We start from the raw sequence: 24,285 nt of genomic DNA, 5'->3' as shown, positions 1-24,285 counted from the left end.
CTCCTAATATCAGGAATGAAACCTAGTTCCCTGACTACTGTGTCAGGATAAGATGACTTGAAAAAGGGTTTATGTTGTTTAGGGGCAGGTTTTAAGAACATAAGTAGTCTATGACTCACTAGTGGGTGTCACTGTTAATACTGGGCCTGTTAGACTGGAAAAAGGAACAGCTCAAACTAAAAATCCACCTGGAATTTTGGCCTAAGCTGCCTCTTAATTTCATTGTAGGACACAAAGGCTCCTGTTCAAGACCTGTATTTTTTTTTTTTTCTTTTCCTTTCTTTTCTCCTTTCTGCATGACCCACAGCTGCTATGAGGGCTGTGTTAGGTGCACACCTCTGGCCCTGCCTCAGTAGTCCCTGCTCCATGTATACCTGCCTCCCTCCACTCACTAGGCAGAAATACCCAAACAGGGAGAGAATGACCCATATAGTGTTTCTACAAAGAGGAACAGAGATATGCTGGGAATTTGCACCGTAAGGAGGAAACTCAACCCTGATAAGCAGACTGTGGTAAGCCAAAAAGCCGTCAAAAGAGCTCAGGTTCTGGTCATTGAGGGCTAATGACCTTGAAACATTCTCCCTGCAAAAACTGCAAAGAGGAGCCTTCCCTGTTAAATTCAGTTATTTGTAGATGACAAGCAGACAAGCAGAGGGAGCTAACACTGCCTGTGCCTGATTTTTTTAATGATGCTTTCATATATATCTAATTATGTAATTCTCTTTATACCCTGTGACATAGCTATTATTCTACCACCCTTCATTTTACAGGGTGTCCAAGGTGAGCCGAAAGTAGAGTAGCTGGCATTAGTATCCAGGTCTATCCTACATTTTCTGAACTGGTAGATACTGTGCGCTCTATCTCACCTCTTAACCACTTTGAGAATCTGATGAAACCACAATCTTTCTACCTAGGAGAACTAAACAAAAGCACAGCCTTTCAAGGAAATGCATGAGTACGCAAAATGTTCATACGCTTCTGGTGGATGTCAAGGACATCCTGAAATTCATGGACCCTATTTCAGTGCATATAATGTAAGACCCCCGTAAAAATCCTCAACAGCCTGAGCCCATCCCTGGAACTTTAGGAAACCAACGAGCAGAAAGGTAATCCTAGGAGCCTGGCAGGGAAATCTAAAGGGGTGGCAAACTATAGTCCAAGGGTCAAATCCAGCCTGTCACCTATTTTTGTAAATAAAGCTTTTAATTGCAACACAGACATGCTCATTCATTTGCATATCATCTATGTCTGCTTTTGCTAAGTAGCAGCAATGGAGACTATAGGGCCACAAGCCTCAAACACTTATTATCCATCCCTTTACAGAAAATGTTTGCCAACTTCTGACCTAAACCATGATCGAGAGATTATACCATTTCTTCTAAGGTTAGTTTGTAGTACAGAAAATAGAAAAGGGTTTCTGCCAGAAAAGACATCATTCCAAAATTGTTAAAATTAGGAGAAGCAAAGAAAAATGAAACATCTGTCAACAGAAACTCCTGATAAAACTGCAAGTTGCTGAGGTACTGAGCTGCATTCCAACTGGCAATGCCTTTTCAACAGGCACGAAATATGTAGGATAACAAAATCTCTTGTCTGAGGGGGAGGTTAAGGTAATTATGATGATCAAATGCTCCTGCCAATTATAGTAATGTAAGAATTAACCACAAAGTCTGTTAATCAAATGATGTTTGGGAAAGGAGCTCAAGGATTATGTGCACAATGAGAAAAGAAGGTGGTAAGGAGAGCTTTGTGAGACAACAGATAATTCCTGAAGGAAAGGAGGGAAGTGACACTGACAAGCAAGTTGTATCACAAGAGGGAAACTTTATAGGTGGCTAGAATAAGGAACACCAAAATTCCAGGATCTCTTGAGGGGAAAAGTCAAGTGTCTCAGTGCAGTCTTTCCCTTCAGACCCGTTGGACTTACGTTATCCAGGTCCTTCCGTAGTGCAATCTTGCTGGTCACCAGCTCATGGGCTAAGTCATCATTTTCCTGTTCCAATCTCATGTTAGCTTCTTGTAGACGCCTATTCTCCCGCTGAAAAGTAGAAAGAAACCAGTTACAGACACACAAAAATCAGATGGAAATGTCATTTCTCTGGGTTAAACCTCAAAATAAATTTCTAAGTCCTATGGAAACAGTAAGATAAATGGCTGGACCTGATGTGTTTCCAAATCAACAATTACTTATTTTCTAGCTCCATAAAGAAATACTTAACTGATTCAAGTGACCTTGTCAAGCAGCTACTATTTACTAACTGTGATGAAAAGCCACTGAACTATAACAAACCAGGCAGCTGGTTTGAAGCAAAAACAGATCTTGCTTGCTAATTTGCAAACTCAAACTAAAACTTGAACCTACAGAGGAACTGAATTTTAAAAAGGACTCAATGAAGTTAGTTACAGGCACAATCATAGGAAATGAAAGCCTGGGAGCTCCTCACACGTAGGCCATAAGCAAACAAACCTCAAATCGCTCGATGGGGTCTTCTTGCTGGGCCTGCTGTTCCCTCATGGTGTGATACTCTTTCTCGTATTTTTTCAACTTCTTTTGACTAATCTGTAAGATAAATCATAGGGTAAATTAAGAAGTATTAGAAAGTAGTGGGTGCTTCAGTGCCTGCACTGAAGACAAAGACTTCTGGTGGCCTGGGCAATCTCAATCATTATGGACGTGGTATTTCCTATGTTTTTTGGAGGGAAATCATCTGAGTAGGGTATAAGCCCAGGACCCCAAATTCTCAATGTGTTTCGAGTTCTGCTGGAGATGTCTGGTTCCTAAGGCAATGTGTTTCTGGTTCTGCTGGAGATGTCTGGTTCCTGACAGTATTAGAATGAACACCCTACAGATGGCTCCTCCTACAAGTTCTAGGTCCTATTTGTCTCTAATAATAATACCACCATTTTATTTAACATATACGAGTGCTGCTAAATCCTTTAAATCTGTGACCTCACAACACCTCTACAAAGTGTGCTATTCTCATCCTCATCTTATAGGCAAGTTAACTGAGGTATAAGGAGGTTGGTTATGTAACTTGACCAAAGTCACACAATAAGGGACTGGGAGATCTGGGATTTGAGCCCTGGCAGTTGGACTCCATCCGAAGTCCTCACTATCCTAGCACCTCTCTATCCCTTCCCTTTCCTCTCTGCTACCTCCTTCCGTGCTGCTTTCAAATAGACAATTATCTGTACCCTTAAAAATACAGCTCTGCTGACTACTCTGCTTAGATGCCCTCTCACCCCATCAGATTATTGTTCTCTTTCTCTCAAGCCTTTTCTTACAAACCATTGCAAACCACAGGCCTAGATCTTCACCTCCGCTGCTTCAAGACCTGCCCCTCCTTAATGTAAGTCAGGCCTTTGCTCTGATTTCTCTATGAAACAACCCTGTTGAAGGTCACCAGTGGTGTCTTTTTACTCTGTCCAGTGGTCTTACATCTCCCCAACTAAACTTCAAAACTCCCTGACTTTCATGCTTTAACATGACCAATCTACTCTGCTTTCTTCTAGAAAATCTTTTCTCCCTTTATTCTCTTGGCTTTCCTTCTACATAACAGGCTTTCCCCTCCTTACTAGTTGGTGCTGTCTCCTTCTTCAAGCTAAATTATAACCAAGGGCAACACACCTTCAAGATGTAACTGCCTTTTTTCCTCTTTGAGACAGGGTCTCTATCACCCAAGCTGGAGTGCAGTGGTGTGATCTCAGCTCACTGCAGCCTTGACATCCTGTGGTAAGTTGATCCTCCCGCCCCAGCCTCCCAAGGAGCTGGGACTACAGGCACACAACACCACACCTGGCTGATTTTTACTTTTTTCTAGCGATGGAGCTTTGCTATGTTGCCCAGGCTGGGTGGTGACTATCTTTCCTTCCTTTGAACAGCTAGCCAATCCCTATGACATTTTTTAAAATTATATGTTCAAAAATTATGAGATGTAATAGAAAAGTGATTTAAAAAAACACAGATGTGTGTAGTTTAAAGACTGATTATGGCTGGGTGCAGTGGCTCACACCTGTAATCTCAGCCATTTGGGAGGCCAAGGCAGAAGGATCACTTGAGGCTAGGAGTTTGAGACCAGCCTGGACAACACAGCAAGACTCTCTCTACAAAAAAATACAAAAATTGGCCAGGTATGGTGGCATGTGCCTGTAGTCCCAGCTACTCAGGAGGCTGAGGTGAGAGGATCCCTGGAGCCCATGAGGTTGGGAATGGAGTGAGCCAAGACTGCACCACTGTGTCCCATCTGGGTGACAGAGTGAGATCCCATCTAAATATATATATATTTTAAAAGAATGATTATAAAACTAATGGTCATCCCTTCCTGAAGCTTTAGTAATCAGCACTAAAGTGCTGACTTGGAAATCTGCCTGTTAGTCCCCAGGTCCAGGTAACTAGGACTCTCAGATCTACTCCACTCCAAATTTCTTATTTTATAGATGAAGAAATAAGACCTAGAAAGGGGAAGGGATAGGCCCACGTTTGCTGTGTGTTGGCGTGTGTCTAGACGCTCTCAGTGGGAGAGTGTGTTCCTCTCCCACTGACTGTGGACACCTCCCCTAGTCAGGCTGTTTGCAGGTCTGCCTCAATCAGAGCTCTATTCCTGGAGTCTGGGTGTTGCCCAAGGTTAGGCAGCCAGGAAGACAGCATTCTGCTCCAGCTGACCTCTATAGAAAGATGCTCACTCAACACCTGGGGTAAGGCCACAAACGGACATCCTTAAGCTGAGATCTTCTGCAGTTTAGGGCCAATGCTAGGGTAAACTTCTGCTGTGTACCTAAGTGACTCACAAAGAAAGCATCTAAGTAAAATGTCTATGCAATCAATAAGTGTATAGACAATCCTAACAGATCAATAGTAGTGGAACAGAAAATAAATGAGGCTGTGAACAGCAAACACTTCATCCCAGTGCTTTTGCATTCTGAGTAAATGGGAGGAAGGGCGGTGGTTATGAGGCTCCCATGGCACTATATTTAAAAAAACGAATTGACACCAAATCCTGTAAAACATTTTCACAAATCTTCAAGATTCTTCAATTTTTCATTCTCTTGCTGGATAAGGAAGAATTAACATTTTTCCCCATAGATATATGTTTTAATAGGCTAACTACAGAACAATGTCTTCTATATTTCATTAACCCTTATTATAGCTGCCTCACCCTCACAGTAATAGGGTTGATTCTCTCTCAGTATCATATGTAACAAGAGTGTGTGATAAGTACCTGGTAAATAATAGAACCTTTACACGGACCAACATCTCATTTGCTTCTTACATTCTCATGATAGGATATGCGTGTTTCTTTTCATTTTTCCTATGTCTTCCAAGTTTTCTGCATTGAGTATGAATTATTTTTATAATTAGGAAAAACAGAAATGTTGTTTAAGTATCATTTTCATAATTATCCAGGGTTTCTCTAAGAGTTCTGTGTTTCTCTAGCTGACGGTCTTCATTTACTTCCGAATCAGTCCTCAGGGGTCACCTCTCAGGAATGGGTGTACACAAAGCTCTGCTGTCTTCACAGACTTTGCTGGTCCAGGGTCCTGACTTCTTCACCAGCTCAATCTTTTCCCAGTCTTCACTCTCACCTCTTCTCAGTCTCTCTTTTTCTCCCTCCCACCCTTCCTCTCTCCCTTAAACACTCACCACAAGCACAAAATCAATAAAAACACCAAAGCTTCTCATGGGTTGACGGCTGATGCTGACTTTTGCAGCATGGGTCAACTAGTTTAGGCTGCCTTTGAGGCACCAACTCCAAGAAAAAGACTGATGCCTGAAACCCGAACGGGGAACCAAAAGGTGCCAGCAGCAGCATAAGCATTTTAAGCCTCCTTTTGAGGCCATACCTGGGAGAGGCCAGCACCTCTTGGCCTGCCTATGACATTATGAATGTCTTCTCCAGGCCAGAACTGTCTCTCACTCATTGTTGTCCCCTGTTCATGCATAGCGAGTACCCAGAAATGCTTGCTAAATTACTGAAAAAGTACTCTCTTTTCCTTGCATTGACTTTTCTTCTGAATGGAAATGGCAACCAAAGTGGGCGTGCAATGCAAGCATGTTCCTTCTGCCTAGACAACCTCACACCTGGCTCATTCTTATTCACTTTTGGGATTACAGTTCCAACACCCCTTCTTTAGCAAACTCTTCCCTCATACTCTCGTCCTGTCAGGCCAGGTCTTTCAGTTATATAACTCTTCTCATAGCATCAAGTCAATTCCTCCATGGCAGCAATCCAAGCTCACAATTACTTATATTTCTACTTAATTGTCTGTCTTCCCACCAGGAGAAAGGCCATATATGTTATCCTTACTACTGTATCTCCAGTGTTCAATGCTTGGAAAGTAACTGGGACTCATAATAACAGGATGTTAAACAAATCAAAGCCAAAGGCTTTCTTTTTACCTTAATAAAGATGCAGTAGGGACATTTATTTAACCAGTAGTTAAGCACTACCATGTGCAATGGCATTAGCAATACAAAGATATATATAGGTGCCAACACACAAACTCCATGAGGGCAGGAAGTCCTATTCATTGTGAAATTCCTAATGCGTTTCACACAGTAAGCATGAAAATACTTAATGAACAGAGATTCAGAAGTCCAAGATTCATTTTCTCTCTCTCTTACTTTTAACTTTTAATTGAATTCAGGAAGCAAGGGAAGCTATGGATTTAGACTCAGAGCTCTGAATCATACCCGCTGTTCACTGATTCCTATCAGAAGGCTTTGGAAATCACAGCTTCACACAGAGGTATTTCTGCCCTCAAAGAAAATTAAATTTGAAATTCAATCCTTGTTCTGTTTAAATATACTTTGTGGGGGGAAAAGAAGCCTAACAAATACTTAAGGCTGGATTTGTTGGTAAAACCAACCTTATACCCCACTATATTAGCACCGGGGTTCTTAACACCATTAGAAATAGCACTACTTGAAAGTCTCTTGAGAGCATGGTTCCTCTCTAATAAAGAGTGCACAGAAGCCAACTTCCCCTCTCCCTCCACAATCAAACATTCTACATACCATTTCAGAGGGCTCATGGAACCCCTGAGGCCTGTGCATTGTCCCATATTAAGAAACCTTAAATTAGAGAGAAGGTACAGACTTGATACTTGCCAGTTTGTTATTTTGATAGAAGCACAAATTCAGTCGAAAACATCTCTCCTTTGGTCACTCACTTGTCATTAATCTGTCACAGGAACTGGATAATGTGCTGTCTTAAAATCTATGCCACTTGCCCTGGGGAAGCTGGTCTCTGATCAGCCCCTGGAATAGACAGTGACGGCAAGGGCCACACACATGGAGAAAGAGTGAGAGTGGATGCTCACCTGAGCAGGCGTGACATGGTACAACCTGCCCACTAAGAGCTCGGGCTGTGCAGGTGGAACGGACAAAGGCTGGAGTCCTGGTTCTGCCAATAACTTACTGTGTGACCAATGGCAAGCTGCCTAATCTTAAGCCTCTATTTCCTCATCTGTAAAAATCCTAACAGTCCTTATGAAGACTACTGTTATGAAGATCAAAAAACAAAATACATGTAAAGTCCTCAGAAAAGTTCCTAGCACACAGTGGAGTATTTTCAATAAATTTTAGCTACTATTTGTCATTATTACCTGGCATGCTGTCCTGAATCAAGGGACACAGCTACCCCTCTGAACATGTGCTGCAAACAAAGAGCCATTTTAAACAAAGTCAATTTAACACAGAAAAGCATGAAACAGGCTATCATTGGAAGTGGAGCTGCTTTCCAAGTTTGGCTTAAAAAAGTGTTGCAAAAATCAGAAACCGTGCTGAGCTGGAGTCATAGGGAGTCCAGTGAGGTGGGAGGTTGAACATTAGTAGCTCTGCACGGTGAGAGAGAAGCATGTTGTTGGGTGAGTGGGTGGACAGTATGGGGCAAGAGTCTGGTACATTAAGGAGATCCTGACTCCAAAGTCTTCATTGCTTCATGTGGTAGGACTATCAGAAAGCTAAATAAAAAATCTGACACAAGTCTATCTTCCTGTTTAACGCTCAGGACAGGGACTGATTTTTCAGTTATTGATTAAAAAGAACCTGAGATTTACTCAGGACTTTTCAAGATAACAAGATGTCTACAAATCTACTATTTTATTTACTTCTCAAAACAACTTATGGAGATGAGCAGAGCAGGGATTATCTCCCTCATTTTACTGATGAGGAAGTAAGACCTAGATCTCTCTCTCTCTCTCTTTCTCTCTCTCTCTCTACCTATCTCTATCTATCTATCTATCTATCTATCTATCTATCTATCTATCTATCTATCTATCTATCTAGATAGGTCTAGGTCTTACTTCCTCATCATAGATTATATAGCAGGTGATACTTATCATACCATAGATGGATCACATCAAACCATATCATAGATAGGTGACTTGTCCAAAGTCAAGCACCCAGGGTTCAGTGGCAGTGCCAGCATAAGAATGCAAGTCTGGGGTGATTCCTGTTTCTTATTTATCTCTGTGGCCTGCTCAGTGCTGAACACTCAAGAAAATCTGTAAGTGTTTGTTGACTTGAACTGACTTAAGGAAAGTACTCTGGATGCCTGGGCAAAGGTCAAAGCAGGGCAGGCCAGAGGAACACTGGTATTTGAGGGATGGAAGCAGCAGCCACTTTCAAGGCATCATCTTATTCTCTCACAACCCTGCGATGTTAACCTACCCTGGGGTCACATAGCAGAAGCAGAGCCAGGATAAAAGTCAAGGTCTGTGGGTCTCGAAGGCCTGCATTCTTCACCAATGGAAATAAACATTCTATTTAATTTCTGAGCCTTTTAATTTAATTTGTTCAAACAGTTTAACTCCTTCAAAGATCACTAAGTAGAATTAGATATTCTGGTTCTACCACCATAGTGTTTTTCTAAAATGGAAGAAGCAAATTAGTAGCAGAGAACACAAACAGATAAGGACTAAGGGAGACCAGCTTATTAAAATAAGAAGGCAGTGCCCATCACTACCCTTACAACAACTGGCAAAATTTAGGGTTTATTACAGAGAAAGAGAGCACCCATTCAGAAGTGTCCTCATAAAATCTGATTCTAAAAGGTAGGAACAAGCAAAGAAATTAAAACTAGAGTCTGGTCTAGTTATAAGAAAAGCTGAACTTTGTGTAGTGTATAGAGAATTAAATTTCAACTCCGACATAGAGATAGAGGTACCCATCATTACATTACTAAAATCACCAAAAAGGGGTAACACACAAATGGCTCCTGTCCCATTCATTCAATCTGCCATTTACAGTAAAGCGGAATGCCCATAAGAATTGACTTCAGAGTCTGAAACTCTTGGGATCTAATCTCAACTCCATTAGTTACTAACTTTATATCCTTTGAGAGTTTACATCAATTCTCTACGTCTCAGTATGCACATCCCTAAAAGGCCCTCATATGGTCACTGTGAGGATTACTTCACTATATGAGAGCACTGTGTACAATTCTGTGAATCCATCAACAAAGACTAATGAAGTCGCAGCCCTCAGACAGCTTAAATCTAATATATACTAACTACACAAATAATTTGAACAGAGAATGAAGTTCAAATTAGTGTTGTTTTTAAGCTCTGGAATAAAAATATCCCCCAAGGGAAAATACTCCTGAATGCTGAAGAGTTTTCTGTTTCTCCAAATAGCAAATGGTTAAGCATTGTATTAATTTGGAGACACAGCTATTTGGTTTTTGTACTAGTACCTTTTCTCACAAGTAGTTTGAAGTCTGGCACATTCATGTGATGTTTAAAATGACACATTCAAATGAAGCAATGGTTCAGCAATTCCATTTCATCTTAGGCAGGATTCTACGGCAAAATGGTCAAGTCTTCAGGTTTGATCTAGGAGACTGACTGGGCCATCTCTTAGAGCATGATTGTTGTGTCTTCTAAACTAGCCTCATATATCTCACTTGTTCTCAAAAATGCCTATACAGATATGAAGAAAGAGTTTCCCTCGCATATTTCTTGAATCAAAAATTTAAAAGACCTTTCAATATTCCCCTCTAAAGACTATGCGAGGCACAGTTGTATGAAAGGGCTGTGGGGCTCCCAGGACCATAAATGATCTTCTAGAATAATCTATTTAGAATAGAATGCCTTTTAGATCCTCTATCAGAAGTGGAACAATTTTTCTATCTCAGGTCACTGACCCATAAAGGGGGAGAGGTCAATGGATAGCTAAATGAGTTTTGAGGTACACTGTTAAATTTTAGATTAGCAGCAGGGGATCTAAACTCCTCAAGAAATAAATTAAACATTTCAGTCCCATAATAAGTTCACTTTAAGGGGAAAGAGGGAGAATAGGAGAAGTAAAAGGCCTGAAAAAAAGACAAAAGTAGAGAGAGGCAAGTAAGGACAGAGACAGAAAAAGATTTATAAAGAAAAACAAAATCCCAAGGGCATGGAGAAGAATATAGACATTTTAGAGCAACATACCCATCTTGTGGCCATTTCAGATACTGCCACACCAAATTTAATTATTGAACCTTTGCAATGGTAAGAGGCAGTGGAATGGGTTGGAAAGCATTGGGAACACAGAGTCAGAGGCCCGAGTTCCACTAGGGTGCTCTGTCACTATACAGCTGGTACGACTTGGGTAAGTCACTTCATGTGCCTTACTGTATCTCACAGGGTACTGTGAGGAAGAAATAAGATGCTTTTAAGAACTATATCAATACTACAAATTACAACAATATCATAATATTAAAACACAACAACGGCCAGTGCAGTGGCGCACACCTGTAATCCCAGCACTCTGGGAGGGAGAGCTGGGTCGATCACTTGGGTCCAGGAGTTTGAGACCAGCCTGGGCAACACAGCGAGACCTTGTCTCTACACAAAACAAAACAAAACAAAACAGCCGGGAGATGGTGGTGCATGCCCGTACTCGCAGCTACTTGGAAGGGTGACGTGGGAGGATTGTTTTGAGTCTGGGAGGTCGAGGCTGCAGTGAGCCATGATTGTGCGGCTACATTCCAGCAGGGGTGACAGAGCAAGACCCTTCTCAAAAGACCAAAAATCACAACAATGACAACAAAAGTAGCTATCTGTTTCCTAGACTGGCATGTGAGGCAAAGTATTTCCAATTCTCACCTTAATTAGGAAGTACAGTTAACCCTTGAACAACACGAGTTAGGGGCACTGACGCCCTGCGCAGTTGAAAATCCACGTGTAACTTCTGACTCCCCCAAAATTTACTTACTAATGGCTTACTATTGACCAGAAGGCATACTGATAACATAAAGTCAATTAATACATATTTTGTATGTTACAGGTATTATATACTGAATTCTTACAATATAATAAGCTAGAGAAAATATTAAGAAAATCGTAAGGAAGAGAAAATACATTTACTATTCACTAAGTGGAAGTGGATCATCATAAAGGTCTTCATCCTGGTTGTCATCATGATGTGTAGGCTGAGAAGGAGGAAGAGAGGTTGGTCTTTCTGTCTCAAAGGTAGCAGAGGCAGAAGTGGAGGAGGCAGAGGTAGAAGGGGAGACAGGAGGCATAGTTGGTGTAACTTTTATTGAAAAAAATCCAAGTATAAGTGGATCCATGCAGTTCATACCATGTTGCTCAAAGGTCAACTGTACAACTGAGTAAACCAAGCCGCAATTTACAAACATTTAAAAAATCACGGAAGGGATTTCAGTGAGTTGCGAAGCAAAAGTTACCTTTGTAAATTCCACACGAAAAACTTCAAAAGCTTGTTTCTAAACAAGCTTTGGAACCACATATCATGAACCACCCTTTCAATGTCTACTGGGCTCAAACCACCGATGATCATGTGCACTCATACCTCACGCAAGCCACAGAATGCAGGGCTCATGATGCACTTGCCAATGATGACTTTTCCTAATTTTGAACTGGCAAGTTACCACTGAATTACCGCTTTGCCAATAACAGGTTCAACTATTATGTGTATCTCTCTTAATATTTTTTATAACTGCCAGAAGACAACCAATCATCACTAACTAAACCATACATACCATATCTTACCTTCTGGCAGAAAAATCCCATTCTCTCATGTTCTGGTCAATCTCTACACTTTTCAGGCTGTAAGCCAATTTCAGGAAAAACTACTGTCTCACCTGAAATCACGTGCAAATAGGGAGAAACATCCAAAGTGTACCCCAAAGTTCTCCGGGGCTAGAAGGAATTATATATCTAAGCACAAAATATATGTGCTGTGCAGACACACTAAAGGCAGCCTTGTCAGACTTGTCTCATTGAAGGCATAGGCAAGAAAAAACAAGACACTAGATTCCTCCTACCTGGACTTTCCCCACCTTTCCATATATGGAAATAAAGGATCCATATATCATGAAAGTATTTCAAGCTAATGGACATCCAAAAGGTAAGACTTCTGGCTGAAAACTATTAAGCTTTGCCCAAATCCATATTAACTCTTCTTTGGAAAACACATGGTAGAAACTCAATAGTGTATTTATTCATCACTTATTCAATCAATATTTATAAGCCAGATCCTGTTCTTGGTACTGTGGATTCAGCAGTAAACCAAAGAGATTGTCTCTTCTGCTGCACAGCCTCCATTCCAGTAAGGGAAAATAAGATAGGGTAAGGAGGTAACGGCATAAAAGGTTGGGGGAGCTGCTACTTTAGATACTGCAATTTGAGAAGGTGTGGATATATGAGCTGAAGACTGGATGAGGGGACAGTGAAGCCATGCAGACATTCAGGAGAACATTACAAGCAGAGAGACTGACCAGTGCAAAGGTCTAAGAACAGCAAGGAGGCCAGGGTATCTGATTTGGAAGGAGAAGGGGGAAATGTAGTAGGAGACAGAATCAGAGTTTAAGGAAAAACTCTAAAATCCAATGAATCTTTATGTATAGAACCGTTCACATCACAACAAAAATTAAAGTAAGAGTGGCGGGCTGGGTGTGGTGGCTCACGCCTGTAATCCCAGCACTCTGGGAGGCTGAGGCGGGTGTATCACTTGAGGTCAGGAGTTTGAGACCAGCCTGGCCAACATGGCAAAATACTGTGTCTACTAAAAATACAAAAAAGTAGCTGGGCATGGTGGCATGCCTGTAATCTCAGTTACTTGGGAGGCTGAAACAGGAGAATTACTTGAACCTGGGAGGCAGAGGTTGCAGTGAGCTGAGACTGTGCCACTGCATTCCAGCCTGGGTGACAGAGCGAGACCCTGTCTCAAAACAAACAAACAAACAACAAACAAACAAACAAGAAAAACGAGGGGCACAGTTAAATAAACTGTGGCACAGTGAGACAAATTCAAGCAGAGGAATTATATAACCATTTACAACTGATTATTTACCCACAGTATCACAGTGAGGAAAATCCGTGTAATTGCATGAAACAGGAAGAAAAGTGATACTGACTGTATGAACTCAATTATTTAAGAACGCATAAAAAACATTTGGAAAAAAAAGGAGCAAAATTGAATGCGGGATGCCTCTGGGTGGTGGAAACGTGAAAGGAGACATGCGATAAAGAGCCAGGTAGGAAGCCACTATGGAAACAGGAAAGGATGATGATGGTTAGATTAGGATGTTAATAATGAAGGTGGTAGTGATCAGAGTCAGGATATATTCTGACAACAGGCAGAGACATGGAGTGTGAGAAAGAGAGGAGTCAAGAGGACAGCAAGGTTTTTGGCCTGAGCAACCAGGTACCCCTAATTGAGATTGGGATACTGAGAAAGGAGTAGATTTTGGAGGCAAAGAAATCATCAGCAAAAAAGAGGCAGCATCCTCTTGTGTGCTGAACCAGGCTGAGATGGGAAGAGTGACTCAAAGAATCTCAGAACTCATTTGGTTCTATGCTTTGTGCAAACCTATTCTCTTTGAAAATATTACTGCAAAAATGTTTGTTATCTACTTAACAATCAGGGAGGAAATAATTATAGTCATAGCCATCATTTCTTGAACCCTGACTACCAGGCACTATGTTAAACACTGTACATATGATATTGTAGCTAATCCCCACATATAAAAGCATTTAACCATAGTACCAAGCACATGGTAAACTATCATTAAGTGTTAGCCGTAATACCTACGAATTATGTAACATTTTAAATGGAATGTAAACTTTGATGATTATTTTAATTACCAGAAGTTCTATTTCCTTTTTTTTTTTTCTAATCCACTATTCATATTATGATTTCTACTGTTTCTCTGGCTAATAGGTAGAGTTTTTATATTCCTCCTTTAACAGACAGGGGAGCCATTCAGAGGTCCTAACTTTATGCAAAGGCCTCACTTTTCAGCTACCTCCTAAAGGCCCCAAATCATATCCACTATGTCTGTGTGAGCATTAAACCCCTAATAGCTACACATAGTTCCATACTCCCCTGAGAGTAGTTGAGCTACTTTGTTTTAAATACCTGTGCATTTCTATTTCAAGTTCTTCCAGGCATTTAAACATTTCTTGGGGTGTATTTTATTTAGCCTCTCTACGTGTTAAAAAAAAAAAGGGTAATCTGAGTTAGCTCAGTCTGACACATAACCAGAATGAGAAGTAAAGTATTATTTTACAGAAGCAGAAACTGAGCCCTAAATAAGTGAGCCCAGGGAGGTTGAGGCTACAGTGAGCTGTGACTGCACCACTGCACTTCAGCCTGGGTAACAAGAGTGAGACCCTGTCTCAAAAAAAAGCCCCACAGAAAATAAATACAATACAATACAATACAATACAATACAATACAATACAATACAATACAATACAATACAATACAATGTTATGATAACGCGAACACAAGACCCTGTATCTTTTTACTTTAAAAAAATTGTGCAAATCACAAATGCCATTTGAAGTGATAAAACTGAGTTTTCTTCATGTATCATTAGCTTCATTTTAGGGAATTTCTGACCAGAACAAATTGTTGAAAGTTAAGGCCAGGCTTGGTGTCTCACTTCTGTAATTCCAGCACTTTGGGAGGCCAATGTGGGAGGATCACTTGAGCCTAGGAGTTTGAGACTAGCCTGGACAATATAGTGAGAACCCAAATCTACAAAAAAAAAAAAGTTAAAAATCAGCTGGGTGTAGTGGTGCATACCTGTAGTCCCAGCTACTCAGGAGGATGAGTTGGGAGGACTGCTTGAGCCTGGGAGGTTGAGGCTACAATGAGTTATGATTGCGCCACTGCACTCTAGCCTTGTCTCAAACCAACACAGCAGAAGAAATCATGAAACCTGAATTCTGCCACTAACTAGGTGTACAACTAGGGAACTATAACCTCTTTTTGTTTTGTCTTCAAAACAGGGATATTAATACTCTTCCCACAGTTTGGGGGTTGGGGGAGACAATGAGATTTCATTCATAGGATTATAATATATAGGAAAGTATTTTGGGGAAAAAAGGTTAAGAGTCATATAATACAGAAGAAAACATCACCAATATTTATATATTATAAATATTAACATTAATATTATGTATGTATTATAAGTGTTATAAATATAATACATAATTATGTATTATAAATGTTTGATCAGGAACAGTGAGACACTAAGTGAAAAACAGAATCTTAACTAACGCAAAATTATTTTACCTTCATGTTGCAGGCTAATTCCATTAGTTTTTTTGCATTTTCTTCTGAGCGGTATCTCTTAGGAAGCTGAACCCTAAAGAACTTCAAGGCACCTTCAAAGTCTGTCAACAGCAGGTCATCTTTTGAAGTCTTGAAGTAAGAAAATACAAACATATATAGAAAAAATGTGTTGCCATAAGGATGCACAAGAAGTTTTTTATATTCCCAGCACTTCTCAGCACTTTTACAATCCCCAGAAGATACTTCTTAGCTTTTGTCAGAGCCACCTGCATACATCCACTGTAAGGGGTAATGCTAGATTTCCAGCACTTTTATAATTCCCAGAAGATATGTCTTAGCTTTTGTCAGAGCCACCTGCATACATCCACTGTCAGGGGTAGTGCTAGTGCACAGTGACTGCTCAGAATCAGACTACAATGAAGGTGTTGCAAGTGCAGAGCAGGGAAGGACAGATAACTTGGCTAATAAATAAATGAATACCTTTAATAATCCAAGGGCGACATTAAAAATAACACTTATTCCCTGAAAGAGAACAGACAAAAAGAACACTGTCAGCATTTATATCTCGATTACTATGCTATTTGTCCTCAGAATGCCCCATATTTTTAAAGAAATTGTGAAAACTTAAGGAAGGAAATGAATTATCTCAGAACTACCTTGAAAAATAAAACCTAAAGGGCCACTGAAAAGTTGCTTAAACACTTAGTTTCCCATTTTTCTGAAAAAAGAGCTTTTCTTGCCCTATTCTCATATTCAATAATAAGAAATGCTTTTCCAAAGTATTCCATGCTTCCAAACCAAAAGATCAGTCATAAAGTTGTGATCTCTCAGGAAATAACTCCTGGGGAATTTTCCTCTATCCTGTGCTGTCCCAATCCATGTACAGCAACCACTCTGTCGATAAGCCCTATATTCCAGAACTGAATCTGCTCAGGGCTCCTTCCTGGGACTAAGAACAAAGGAGAGGAAGCACTATCTATTGATCAAGTTAAACTGCTTAAGCTGCTGGGCCTCAGTTTCCATAACTAATACTCTCCTAAGGGTTTTCTGAGATAATTAGCTGAAAAGTTTATGTAAATTACTTGGCATGCCACTGGCCCTTAGTAGCTACTTTACAGATGGTTGTTTATACTAGTGAAAAGCTAGATACAATCTAAAGGTTAGTGATTAGAAATTGGTTACATAAAGTATGGAACATCCAAATAATGGGATACTTTGCAGCAACTTAGAAAAATGGCATATTTGGTAATATTTATTTCTTCTGTTTCTCAGAATATTTTAAGCTGATTGGTCGATACAAATTCTTTATGAATTTTTTTATGCTTTGAATATAGCATAATTAGAAAGGATAGTACAGATGTGCATGTTCAAGTACATGAAATTTACAAAGAGGATACCAAAGCGTATAAATAACAATCATATTTTTAAATATACACATAGAGAACCATAATATATAGTGTTCCATCCATATGGAAACCATATTATTCTGTATAGTAATTATATATACACATATATGAACACACAAAAAAGGCTGAAAGGATACTACTTTTAACCAAACTGTTAAAAGCAGCTAACCTATAGACAGTGGGATTTGAAGTATTTTTAATTATTTTTACTTATATTTTCTATAAAGATATATTAGTTTTATAATTATGTTTTTCTTAAACAAATGAACACACCACACAAAATCCAAAATTACACCATGGCAAAGACTGTTATTTACTCTAATATCTATTTTCTCTTTAGTAATAAATCTCTAATTTTTAGCAAATTCCTGCTCAGCTTATTTTTTAAAAAGTCTCCCTTGCAGTTAGGTGTGGTCGTATAACTAAGTTCTAACCATAAAGTGGAAATACTGGATGGAATTTCCAGGAAATCTCTTTTAAAAACAGAGGATGCACCCTGTCCCATTCTCTAATCCTCCTGGCTTGAATATAGATATAATGGCTGGTGCACTACTCCTCCATATGGCTAACAGTCAGAGTGGAGGGAAGGCACGCTACTGCCAACATTCTGACTTTTTTCATGAGAGAGAAAAAAGCTATTTTTTAAAATCACTGTTATTTTGGGTTTCTTCATTCAATACAGTCAAACTTAATATGAACTAATACAAATGTCTAACTCAGTATGTCTTTTCATATCAGAGTACACCTTTAACAAATATGATCATTAGCTTTAGTCCAAGGAAAAGTCACTTAAACCTAGATTTCCTAGCAATAAAATAAAATAACTAAAGAGACCAATTCTGTTTTGACAGAGCTGACCCTCAAAACAGAATTTGTTCTCAAGTACACTGCAAACAAAAGCCAAAGTGCTGCAGCCTCTGATACATACCTCACATAAAAGCAGGTCGATGATATGGAAGACCATGTAGAGAGGGAATTTTGCAGTGAAGAGAGTAAGAAACCACTGGGAGGCATACATGTGCGCTTCAAGGCTTATATCCAGGAAGTGGTTGTACAGGTCAGGAATGTATTCCTGAAATAGCAAACCAATTACTTCTGGGCACTTATGCATCTGTCCAATTCCCACTAAGGAGGCACATAAATCTACCAGGAATAGGTCAAAAAAGTAAAATACTTGTGTTTTTCTAAAAATCTCCAAAGTGCTCAGAACACTTATCATCTGGTATTAAGCTGGCACTAAACTCTTTTTTCCAGACCACAAACTAGTTCTAAAGAAAGAGGAATCCCCAAAATGGTGACAAGTATTTGGAAAGTCTGTTTTTCCCTCCAAATTATAAAACATTTGGGAAAGTCTGTTTCACTTTTGTTATGAGATTCCTAACCAGTCAGCTTCAGAGCCTTGGGGAGTACTTCTTGACTGAGTTAGCTGTGGAAAAGACCCCTACAAAGTCATCTGATCTTTTGGGAGTTTATCAGCTCACATCCATGAGGTGTGAAAGTTTAACACTTTCTTAATCTTTGCATCGTAATCATATAGTGAGAAATGATAAAAATGAAACCCATCCTTAGCCACGAATCGCTAAGGCAATCACCACTGCTCCCTGGCACCATTTCCTCAATTTGGTGCTCCTTAGTCCTGTACTCTTTTTGTCAAACACAAGCTGGTTTCTCTTTTTACCTGCATGAGGTGCTCCAATTGGTAAAATTTGCAATGCAAATCTTCAAAGTTTTGCTTGAAAAGTTCCCTGAGCCCATAGTCAAACATGATCTTGACCAGAACACTGAATGCCTGTTCTTCAGGCATCTGTAACAGATAGGCAAGTTGTTGGGTAGGTAGGATGGTGGTGGGGAATCACAAAACATACAGAAGTTTTCTCAGGATATTAAATCCAGCTTTATATTATTGTCTTACCAGAATATTTAGTGCTATGCAGAAACTCAGGCCTAAGGTTGTGTTTAAAACATTTATTTACTCAGACAAGGAATAGTTAACTCTTTGTCAGCACGGTTCCTGTCCTCAAGGAGTCTCCCACACAACCAGTATTAAAATAACTGTAATAGGGATTAGATATCAGTGATAATACAAGAACAGGAAGGCCTGTATCTGCCTAAGGCAGTCAGAAACAGACTTTGTAGGAAGGACAGAATTTGAGCTGAGCAGAAATAGGCTGATAAACAGTGCAGGTGTCATCTTTCCCAAATCCTGGGACTTCTGTTTAACCATTTTTCCTTCCTTAGCTGCTATTTCATTCTAGAAAAATTGTTTTTCTTCCTCGCTGTTGTTAAAAACATAGCTTGTTATAGAAGAACCTGACACATTCTAAGGCTCGCAGTAATGCTTCTACAAAAGTCTCCTTCACTTCTATTTATATTTATAACAATACCTACATTTTCCATAGTTTCATGGATAACTATTTCCCTGAGAACCTGGCAAGATATTTTCAAAAGAGAAAAAAGAAGCACTGTTATTTAAGGATTGGTGTGAACGTAGCAAGCCTTCAAAAAAGTCAAGAAGGTGGGCAGGCTTCTGTGGAACAAGATGATGCAGGCGGGCTGAGCACAGAAATCACTGAGAAGAAAGCAGAACTAAAGAGCAAATCAGATTAAGTAGTAAGTGAGAAAAGCATAGTAGATCATTACTGGAAAGTTAAGAGTATCTGGGGCAAAAGCCCAGATTTTTGAAGTCTTTGTCATGGAAGGCAAATTTACTTTGCCACATGCAAGGAGATGTGGCCTAACCCATAGTGGTGATTCTGATGCTAGGTAGCCCATCTCCCCTCACTCTAAAACAAGCAGCAAGAGTTCAAAACAAGACATGGAGGGTCTGATTGGAAAACCCATTTTCAAGGGGATAAATGTCCTTGAACTGAAGGTGAGAATGAAGATAAATCACCCAGGCTTGTGGGACTTTGAGATATAAAGTCTCATTAAAACAACAAAACAAAATAAAAACTTAACCTCTTTACTCATGTCATAGCTTTATCATATTTTTACATGACTACCAATAGCAACAAGCTGGGTTCAGTTAAGAAAAACCAAAGTGGCTTTTGTTTTACTTGTACAGGTTGAGCAACCCATATCTGAAAATAAAAATGCTCCAAAATCTGAAACTTTAAACACTGACATGGTGCTAAAAGGAAATGCTCATTGGAACACTTCGGATTTTTGGATTTGGGATGCTCAACCAGTATAATGTAAATATTCCAAAATCCAAAATCCACAACACTTCTGGTCCCAAGCATTTCAGATAAGTGATACTCAAACTTGCATTGCAATCTACACAAAATGTCTTAATACCCTTGAATAACTTCCTGTTGCTTAGAGAAGCAACATTCAGACTCCTTACCTGGGCTCCAAAGTTTTCCCTAACTTTCTCCTCAACTCCCAATCACTCAGGATACTCCAGTCAAACTGTCCTCCTTTCAGTTCCTCCCATACACCAAGTGTTTCCCCAATTTAGGACTTCTATATACTGTACCATTCACTTTGCCATTAACACTCTATTCTCTACTCCCTTTTCAAATAGATCTATTATTTTCATAACAACATTTTCAAAAGTTAACACAGAAAAGTACAAAAGAAAATGATATCCCTTATCATTTTCCAGGCTGCTCCTTAAAGGTCACTTCCCCTGAGAAGCCTTTAATCTAAGTAAGACTCCCTTGTTACAATCTTACACCAACCTTTTTATTATACCTTAATAGCACCACTGAAAGTAATAAATGATATACTTGTGTGATTATCTGCTTAAAGCTAGTTGGATTCACAAGCTCTGTATCCATGAGGATTGAGACCATGTCTCTTATTTACCTCTGATCTTCAGCACAGTACAGATCATAACAGGTACTCAAAACTCTTTGCTGACATCACCTGTGTGGTATTCCTGCCAAGCATTTTAAACTGAATCATGAGAAAATGAGACAAATCAAGAATGTGGGACATTTTATATCACAATTTGTCTGAATTTTTCAAAACTATCAATGGCATGAAACACAAAAAAAAGGCAAAGGAGTAATTTAGATTAATAGAATAAAGAGAAATGAAAATTCAATATTTGAATCTTCATTAGGTCTTGATTAGAAAAAAAGCTAGACTCTATGGAGTAGACAATTGGGAGAAAATTGAATGTGTACTGTGTATCAGACATTACTGAATCAATGTGGAATTTCTTGGATGTGATCACGGTATTATGGTTATGATACAGAATTCTGTTGCTCCCAGAAGGCATATATATGATCAAGTATTTAGGAGTCTTGATGTTTGTTATTCACTTTTAAGAATAATTTCAAAATAAAATTGAAGTAAAAAAGAAAATGTGTGTTTATGCAGAAAAGAGAAAAAGAGAGATGAAGAGGGAGACAAACAGAAAAAGCAGTGTGGAAAATATTAATTGGTAAACTAGATAAAGACTGTTCACCTTAACACTGTTTCGAGTTTTCTGTGGATTTGAAAGAAAATAAAAAAGGTGGAGGGCAAAGGTGTTTGCTAAGCAAATGAATGAATAAAATGGTACTAAATGAAAGCCAACCTTTCTGCCTTCCTCCTACCCCAAAATACATAAATCTCAAAACAAGTATTAATGACAATGGCTACTTTAGAGAAGGTAAAACATCCCCAAGGGTTCAACTAACATTAAAGTCTCTCCCATCATCCTATTAATAAAAAGGAAGTCTACCCTTGTACTAGTTTTCAACATTGCCATTTATTCTCATCATATATCTCCTCCACAATGACATTAAGTTAATTTAAGGAAAAAGTTCCAGCTATAGGAGTTAAAATTCATGCCTAAGAGTCTGTCCAAACCCAATATAAAACCATGCTCAAGCCTAAGGTTAGTATAAGCTGAGGCAGGCTACGTGTTAAGTCATAATGGAGACCTAGTTACTCACATGGAGAAGGAGCACAGCAGCAAGAAATGACTGGCCCTGGCAATAACCAATCTCTTCATCATACACAGAATAAGCCTGGAAAATAAAACACACAGAGGATATGTAAATGAATGCATCCACTTGTGGGCCATGGTGGTACTATAGGACCTTGAATACAGAACCCTGGAGGATGCTACCCACACTGGGACAGCATTTTGACAGGCAATAAGTGGTGCCAATACTTCTCTCCAATCTTAATTTTTCTTTACAATGAATACAGCTATTACCACTCCATTTCCTGTGGCGAAGGACTAGCGAAGAGTAAGCAAAAACCACTTCTGCACTAAAAAAACTTTTCATATTTCCTTGTTGTTGTTCATGATGTTCCCTCTCCTTGGGATGTCCTTTCCCTCTCTCTGCCTGAAACACACACTCTTCCTTCAGGCACCAAACTTATTTCAATTCCCCCAGAATGAATCCCTCTCTTCTCTGCCTCTATGGCACCTGCTACACAAGCATAGTTATTATTATATTACTACCACATTGCATTTTATTTTATTTTTAGAGACAGGGTCTTGCTCTGTTGCTCAGGCTGGAGTGCAGTGGTACAATCATGGCTCACTGCAGCCTCAACCTTCTGGGCTCAAGGGATCTTGCCCCATCAGTCTCCTGAGCAGCTGGGACCACAGGCTTGCACCATCATGCCTGGCTAAAATTTTTTTTTTTTTTTTTTGAGACGGAGTCTCGTTCTGTCACCCAGGCTGGAGTGCAGTGGCGAGATCTCAGCTCACTGCAAGCTCCGCCGCCTCCCGGGTTCACGCCATTCTCCTGCCTCAGCCTCCCGAGAAGCTGGGACTACAGGCGCCCGCCACCACGCCTGGCTAATTTTTTTTCTTCGTATTTTTAGTAGAGACGGGGTTTCACCGTGTTCGCCAGGATGGTCTCGGTCTCCTGACCTCATGATCCGCCCGCCTCGGCCTCCCAAAGTGCTGGGATAACAGGCGTGAGCCAGCCTGGCTAATTTAAAAAAATTTTGTATAGAGATGAGATCTCAACTATGTTGCGCAGGCTGGTCTCTAGCCCCTGGGCTCAGGCTATCCTCCTGCCTTGGCCTCCCAAAGTACTGGCATTATATGTGTGCGCCAATGCACCTGGCCCACACTGCATTTTTTTTTTTTTTTTAATAGAGACAGGGTCTCACCATGTTGCCCAGGCTGGTCTCAAACTCTTGAGCTCAAGTGATCCTTCTGCCTCAGCCTCTCAAAGTGCTAGGATTACAGGCGTGAGCCACCAAGCCCAGCCCCACACTGCATTTTACATGTCCATCTTCTCTGCCAGATGAGTAGGCTTTGTGAGGGACAGGGTGATGTCCTATTCAACCTAGTCAGCACCTCATATACAGCATGCATTCACTAAACACTGTTAATGTTACTCATTTTTCTTTCTGGGAAAAGCTCTTTTGGCAAAGACACCAAAATATAATTCTTTCCACAATATCATAATAACTTTTCTGATAAGCGAGATTACTCTGAAAACATTTGTGGGTTCCTCTGGAATTCTTATTTTTATTTTTCTTGGCAGCAAATGATTACTACCCATCTCCTCTGAACATTATTTTGAATAGAATATTGACATCTAACATTCTTCATGGTTTACTCTTTGGTTTTTTAGTTCTTTTTCAGAGTTCTGTTTTTGTATCTGGTATTTGTAGTTCTCATGTAAATGTGCTAGAAAGGGAAATTCCTATATCTTCAAGATGTTATTCCTTGTTTGACAAATTTATTTCTTGAGAAACTTCCTTTGTTTTCCACTTATTTTTTGTGCCAAGGTTCCTCTGTGTTCCAAGAAAGCAACTTAGAATTGGGTATGTTTAGAATATATAACTCTTAGCAAAATATGGTGCCAATACTTAATAGATGCTAGTCAAGTTAATATGCAACCAAATTTTATCACTAGCTTTGGTGAAACTATAGCTTTTAAAAATACATATATTATGATCATGCATTCAGAAATTTTCATGGAATTCAATGTAATCTTATTGTACCATACCCATTTCATCACAGTTTATCTGATAAGAAGGCTACAGGATGAGAAACACATATACTTTTCCAGAGACAAGATGTACAAAAAGGGCTTTAGAAATTATCAGTTTATAATACGAGGCACTACTTTCCTATCAAATTAATAACAATTAACAAATGTTAATACCAGTATTAACACTGTGCTAAAAATGAGTAGTAATATATGCTAGAACAGCTCTTTGGAAAACAGGCAATGTCTCTGAAGATATCCATTAGTAGTTTTATCAGTTACAAAAGAACAGAGGCTTTAGAGTTAGTCAGAGTTGGGTTAAAAATCCCACAACTGCCAATGTCTAGATATGGATCTTTTTTTTTTTTTTTTGAGATGGAGTCTCGCTCTGTCACCCAAGCTGGAGTGCAGTGGCACGATCTTGGCTCACTGCAACCTCCACCTCTCA

The 24,285-nt window shown here is 39.6% G+C and overlaps 1 protein-coding gene across 6 annotated transcripts in view; it reads right to left on the bottom strand.

The window, feature by feature from the left end:
- RABGAP1 (RAB GTPase activating protein 1) overlaps positions 1–24,285 on the bottom strand; it is a 168,077-nt gene that overhangs the window by 13,482 nt on the left and 130,310 nt on the right. For all 6 annotated transcript variants that reach the window (XM_010382465.2, XM_030919533.1, XM_030919535.1 and 3 more), the window contains 7 exons: positions 21,828–21,902; positions 18,617–18,742; positions 17,867–18,010; positions 16,013–16,054; positions 15,533–15,661; positions 2,468–2,560; positions 1,928–2,038 (listed from right to left, as the gene is read on the bottom strand). In XM_010382465.2, the coding sequence (XP_010380767.1) occupies positions 1,928–2,038; positions 2,468–2,560; positions 15,533–15,661; positions 16,013–16,054; positions 17,867–18,010; positions 18,617–18,742; positions 21,828–21,902 (720 nt within the window). The remainder of the gene's footprint in view (positions 1–1,927; positions 2,039–2,467; positions 2,561–15,532; positions 15,662–16,012; positions 16,055–17,866; positions 18,011–18,616; positions 18,743–21,827; positions 21,903–24,285) is intronic.

This window comes from Rhinopithecus roxellana, chromosome 16, assembly GCF_007565055.1.
Source record: "Rhinopithecus roxellana isolate Shanxi Qingling chromosome 16, ASM756505v1, whole genome shotgun sequence".
NCBI classification, from domain to species: domain Eukaryota; kingdom Metazoa; phylum Chordata; class Mammalia; order Primates; family Cercopithecidae; genus Rhinopithecus; species Rhinopithecus roxellana.
This window is presented reverse-complemented; position numbering and strand designations above follow the sequence as displayed.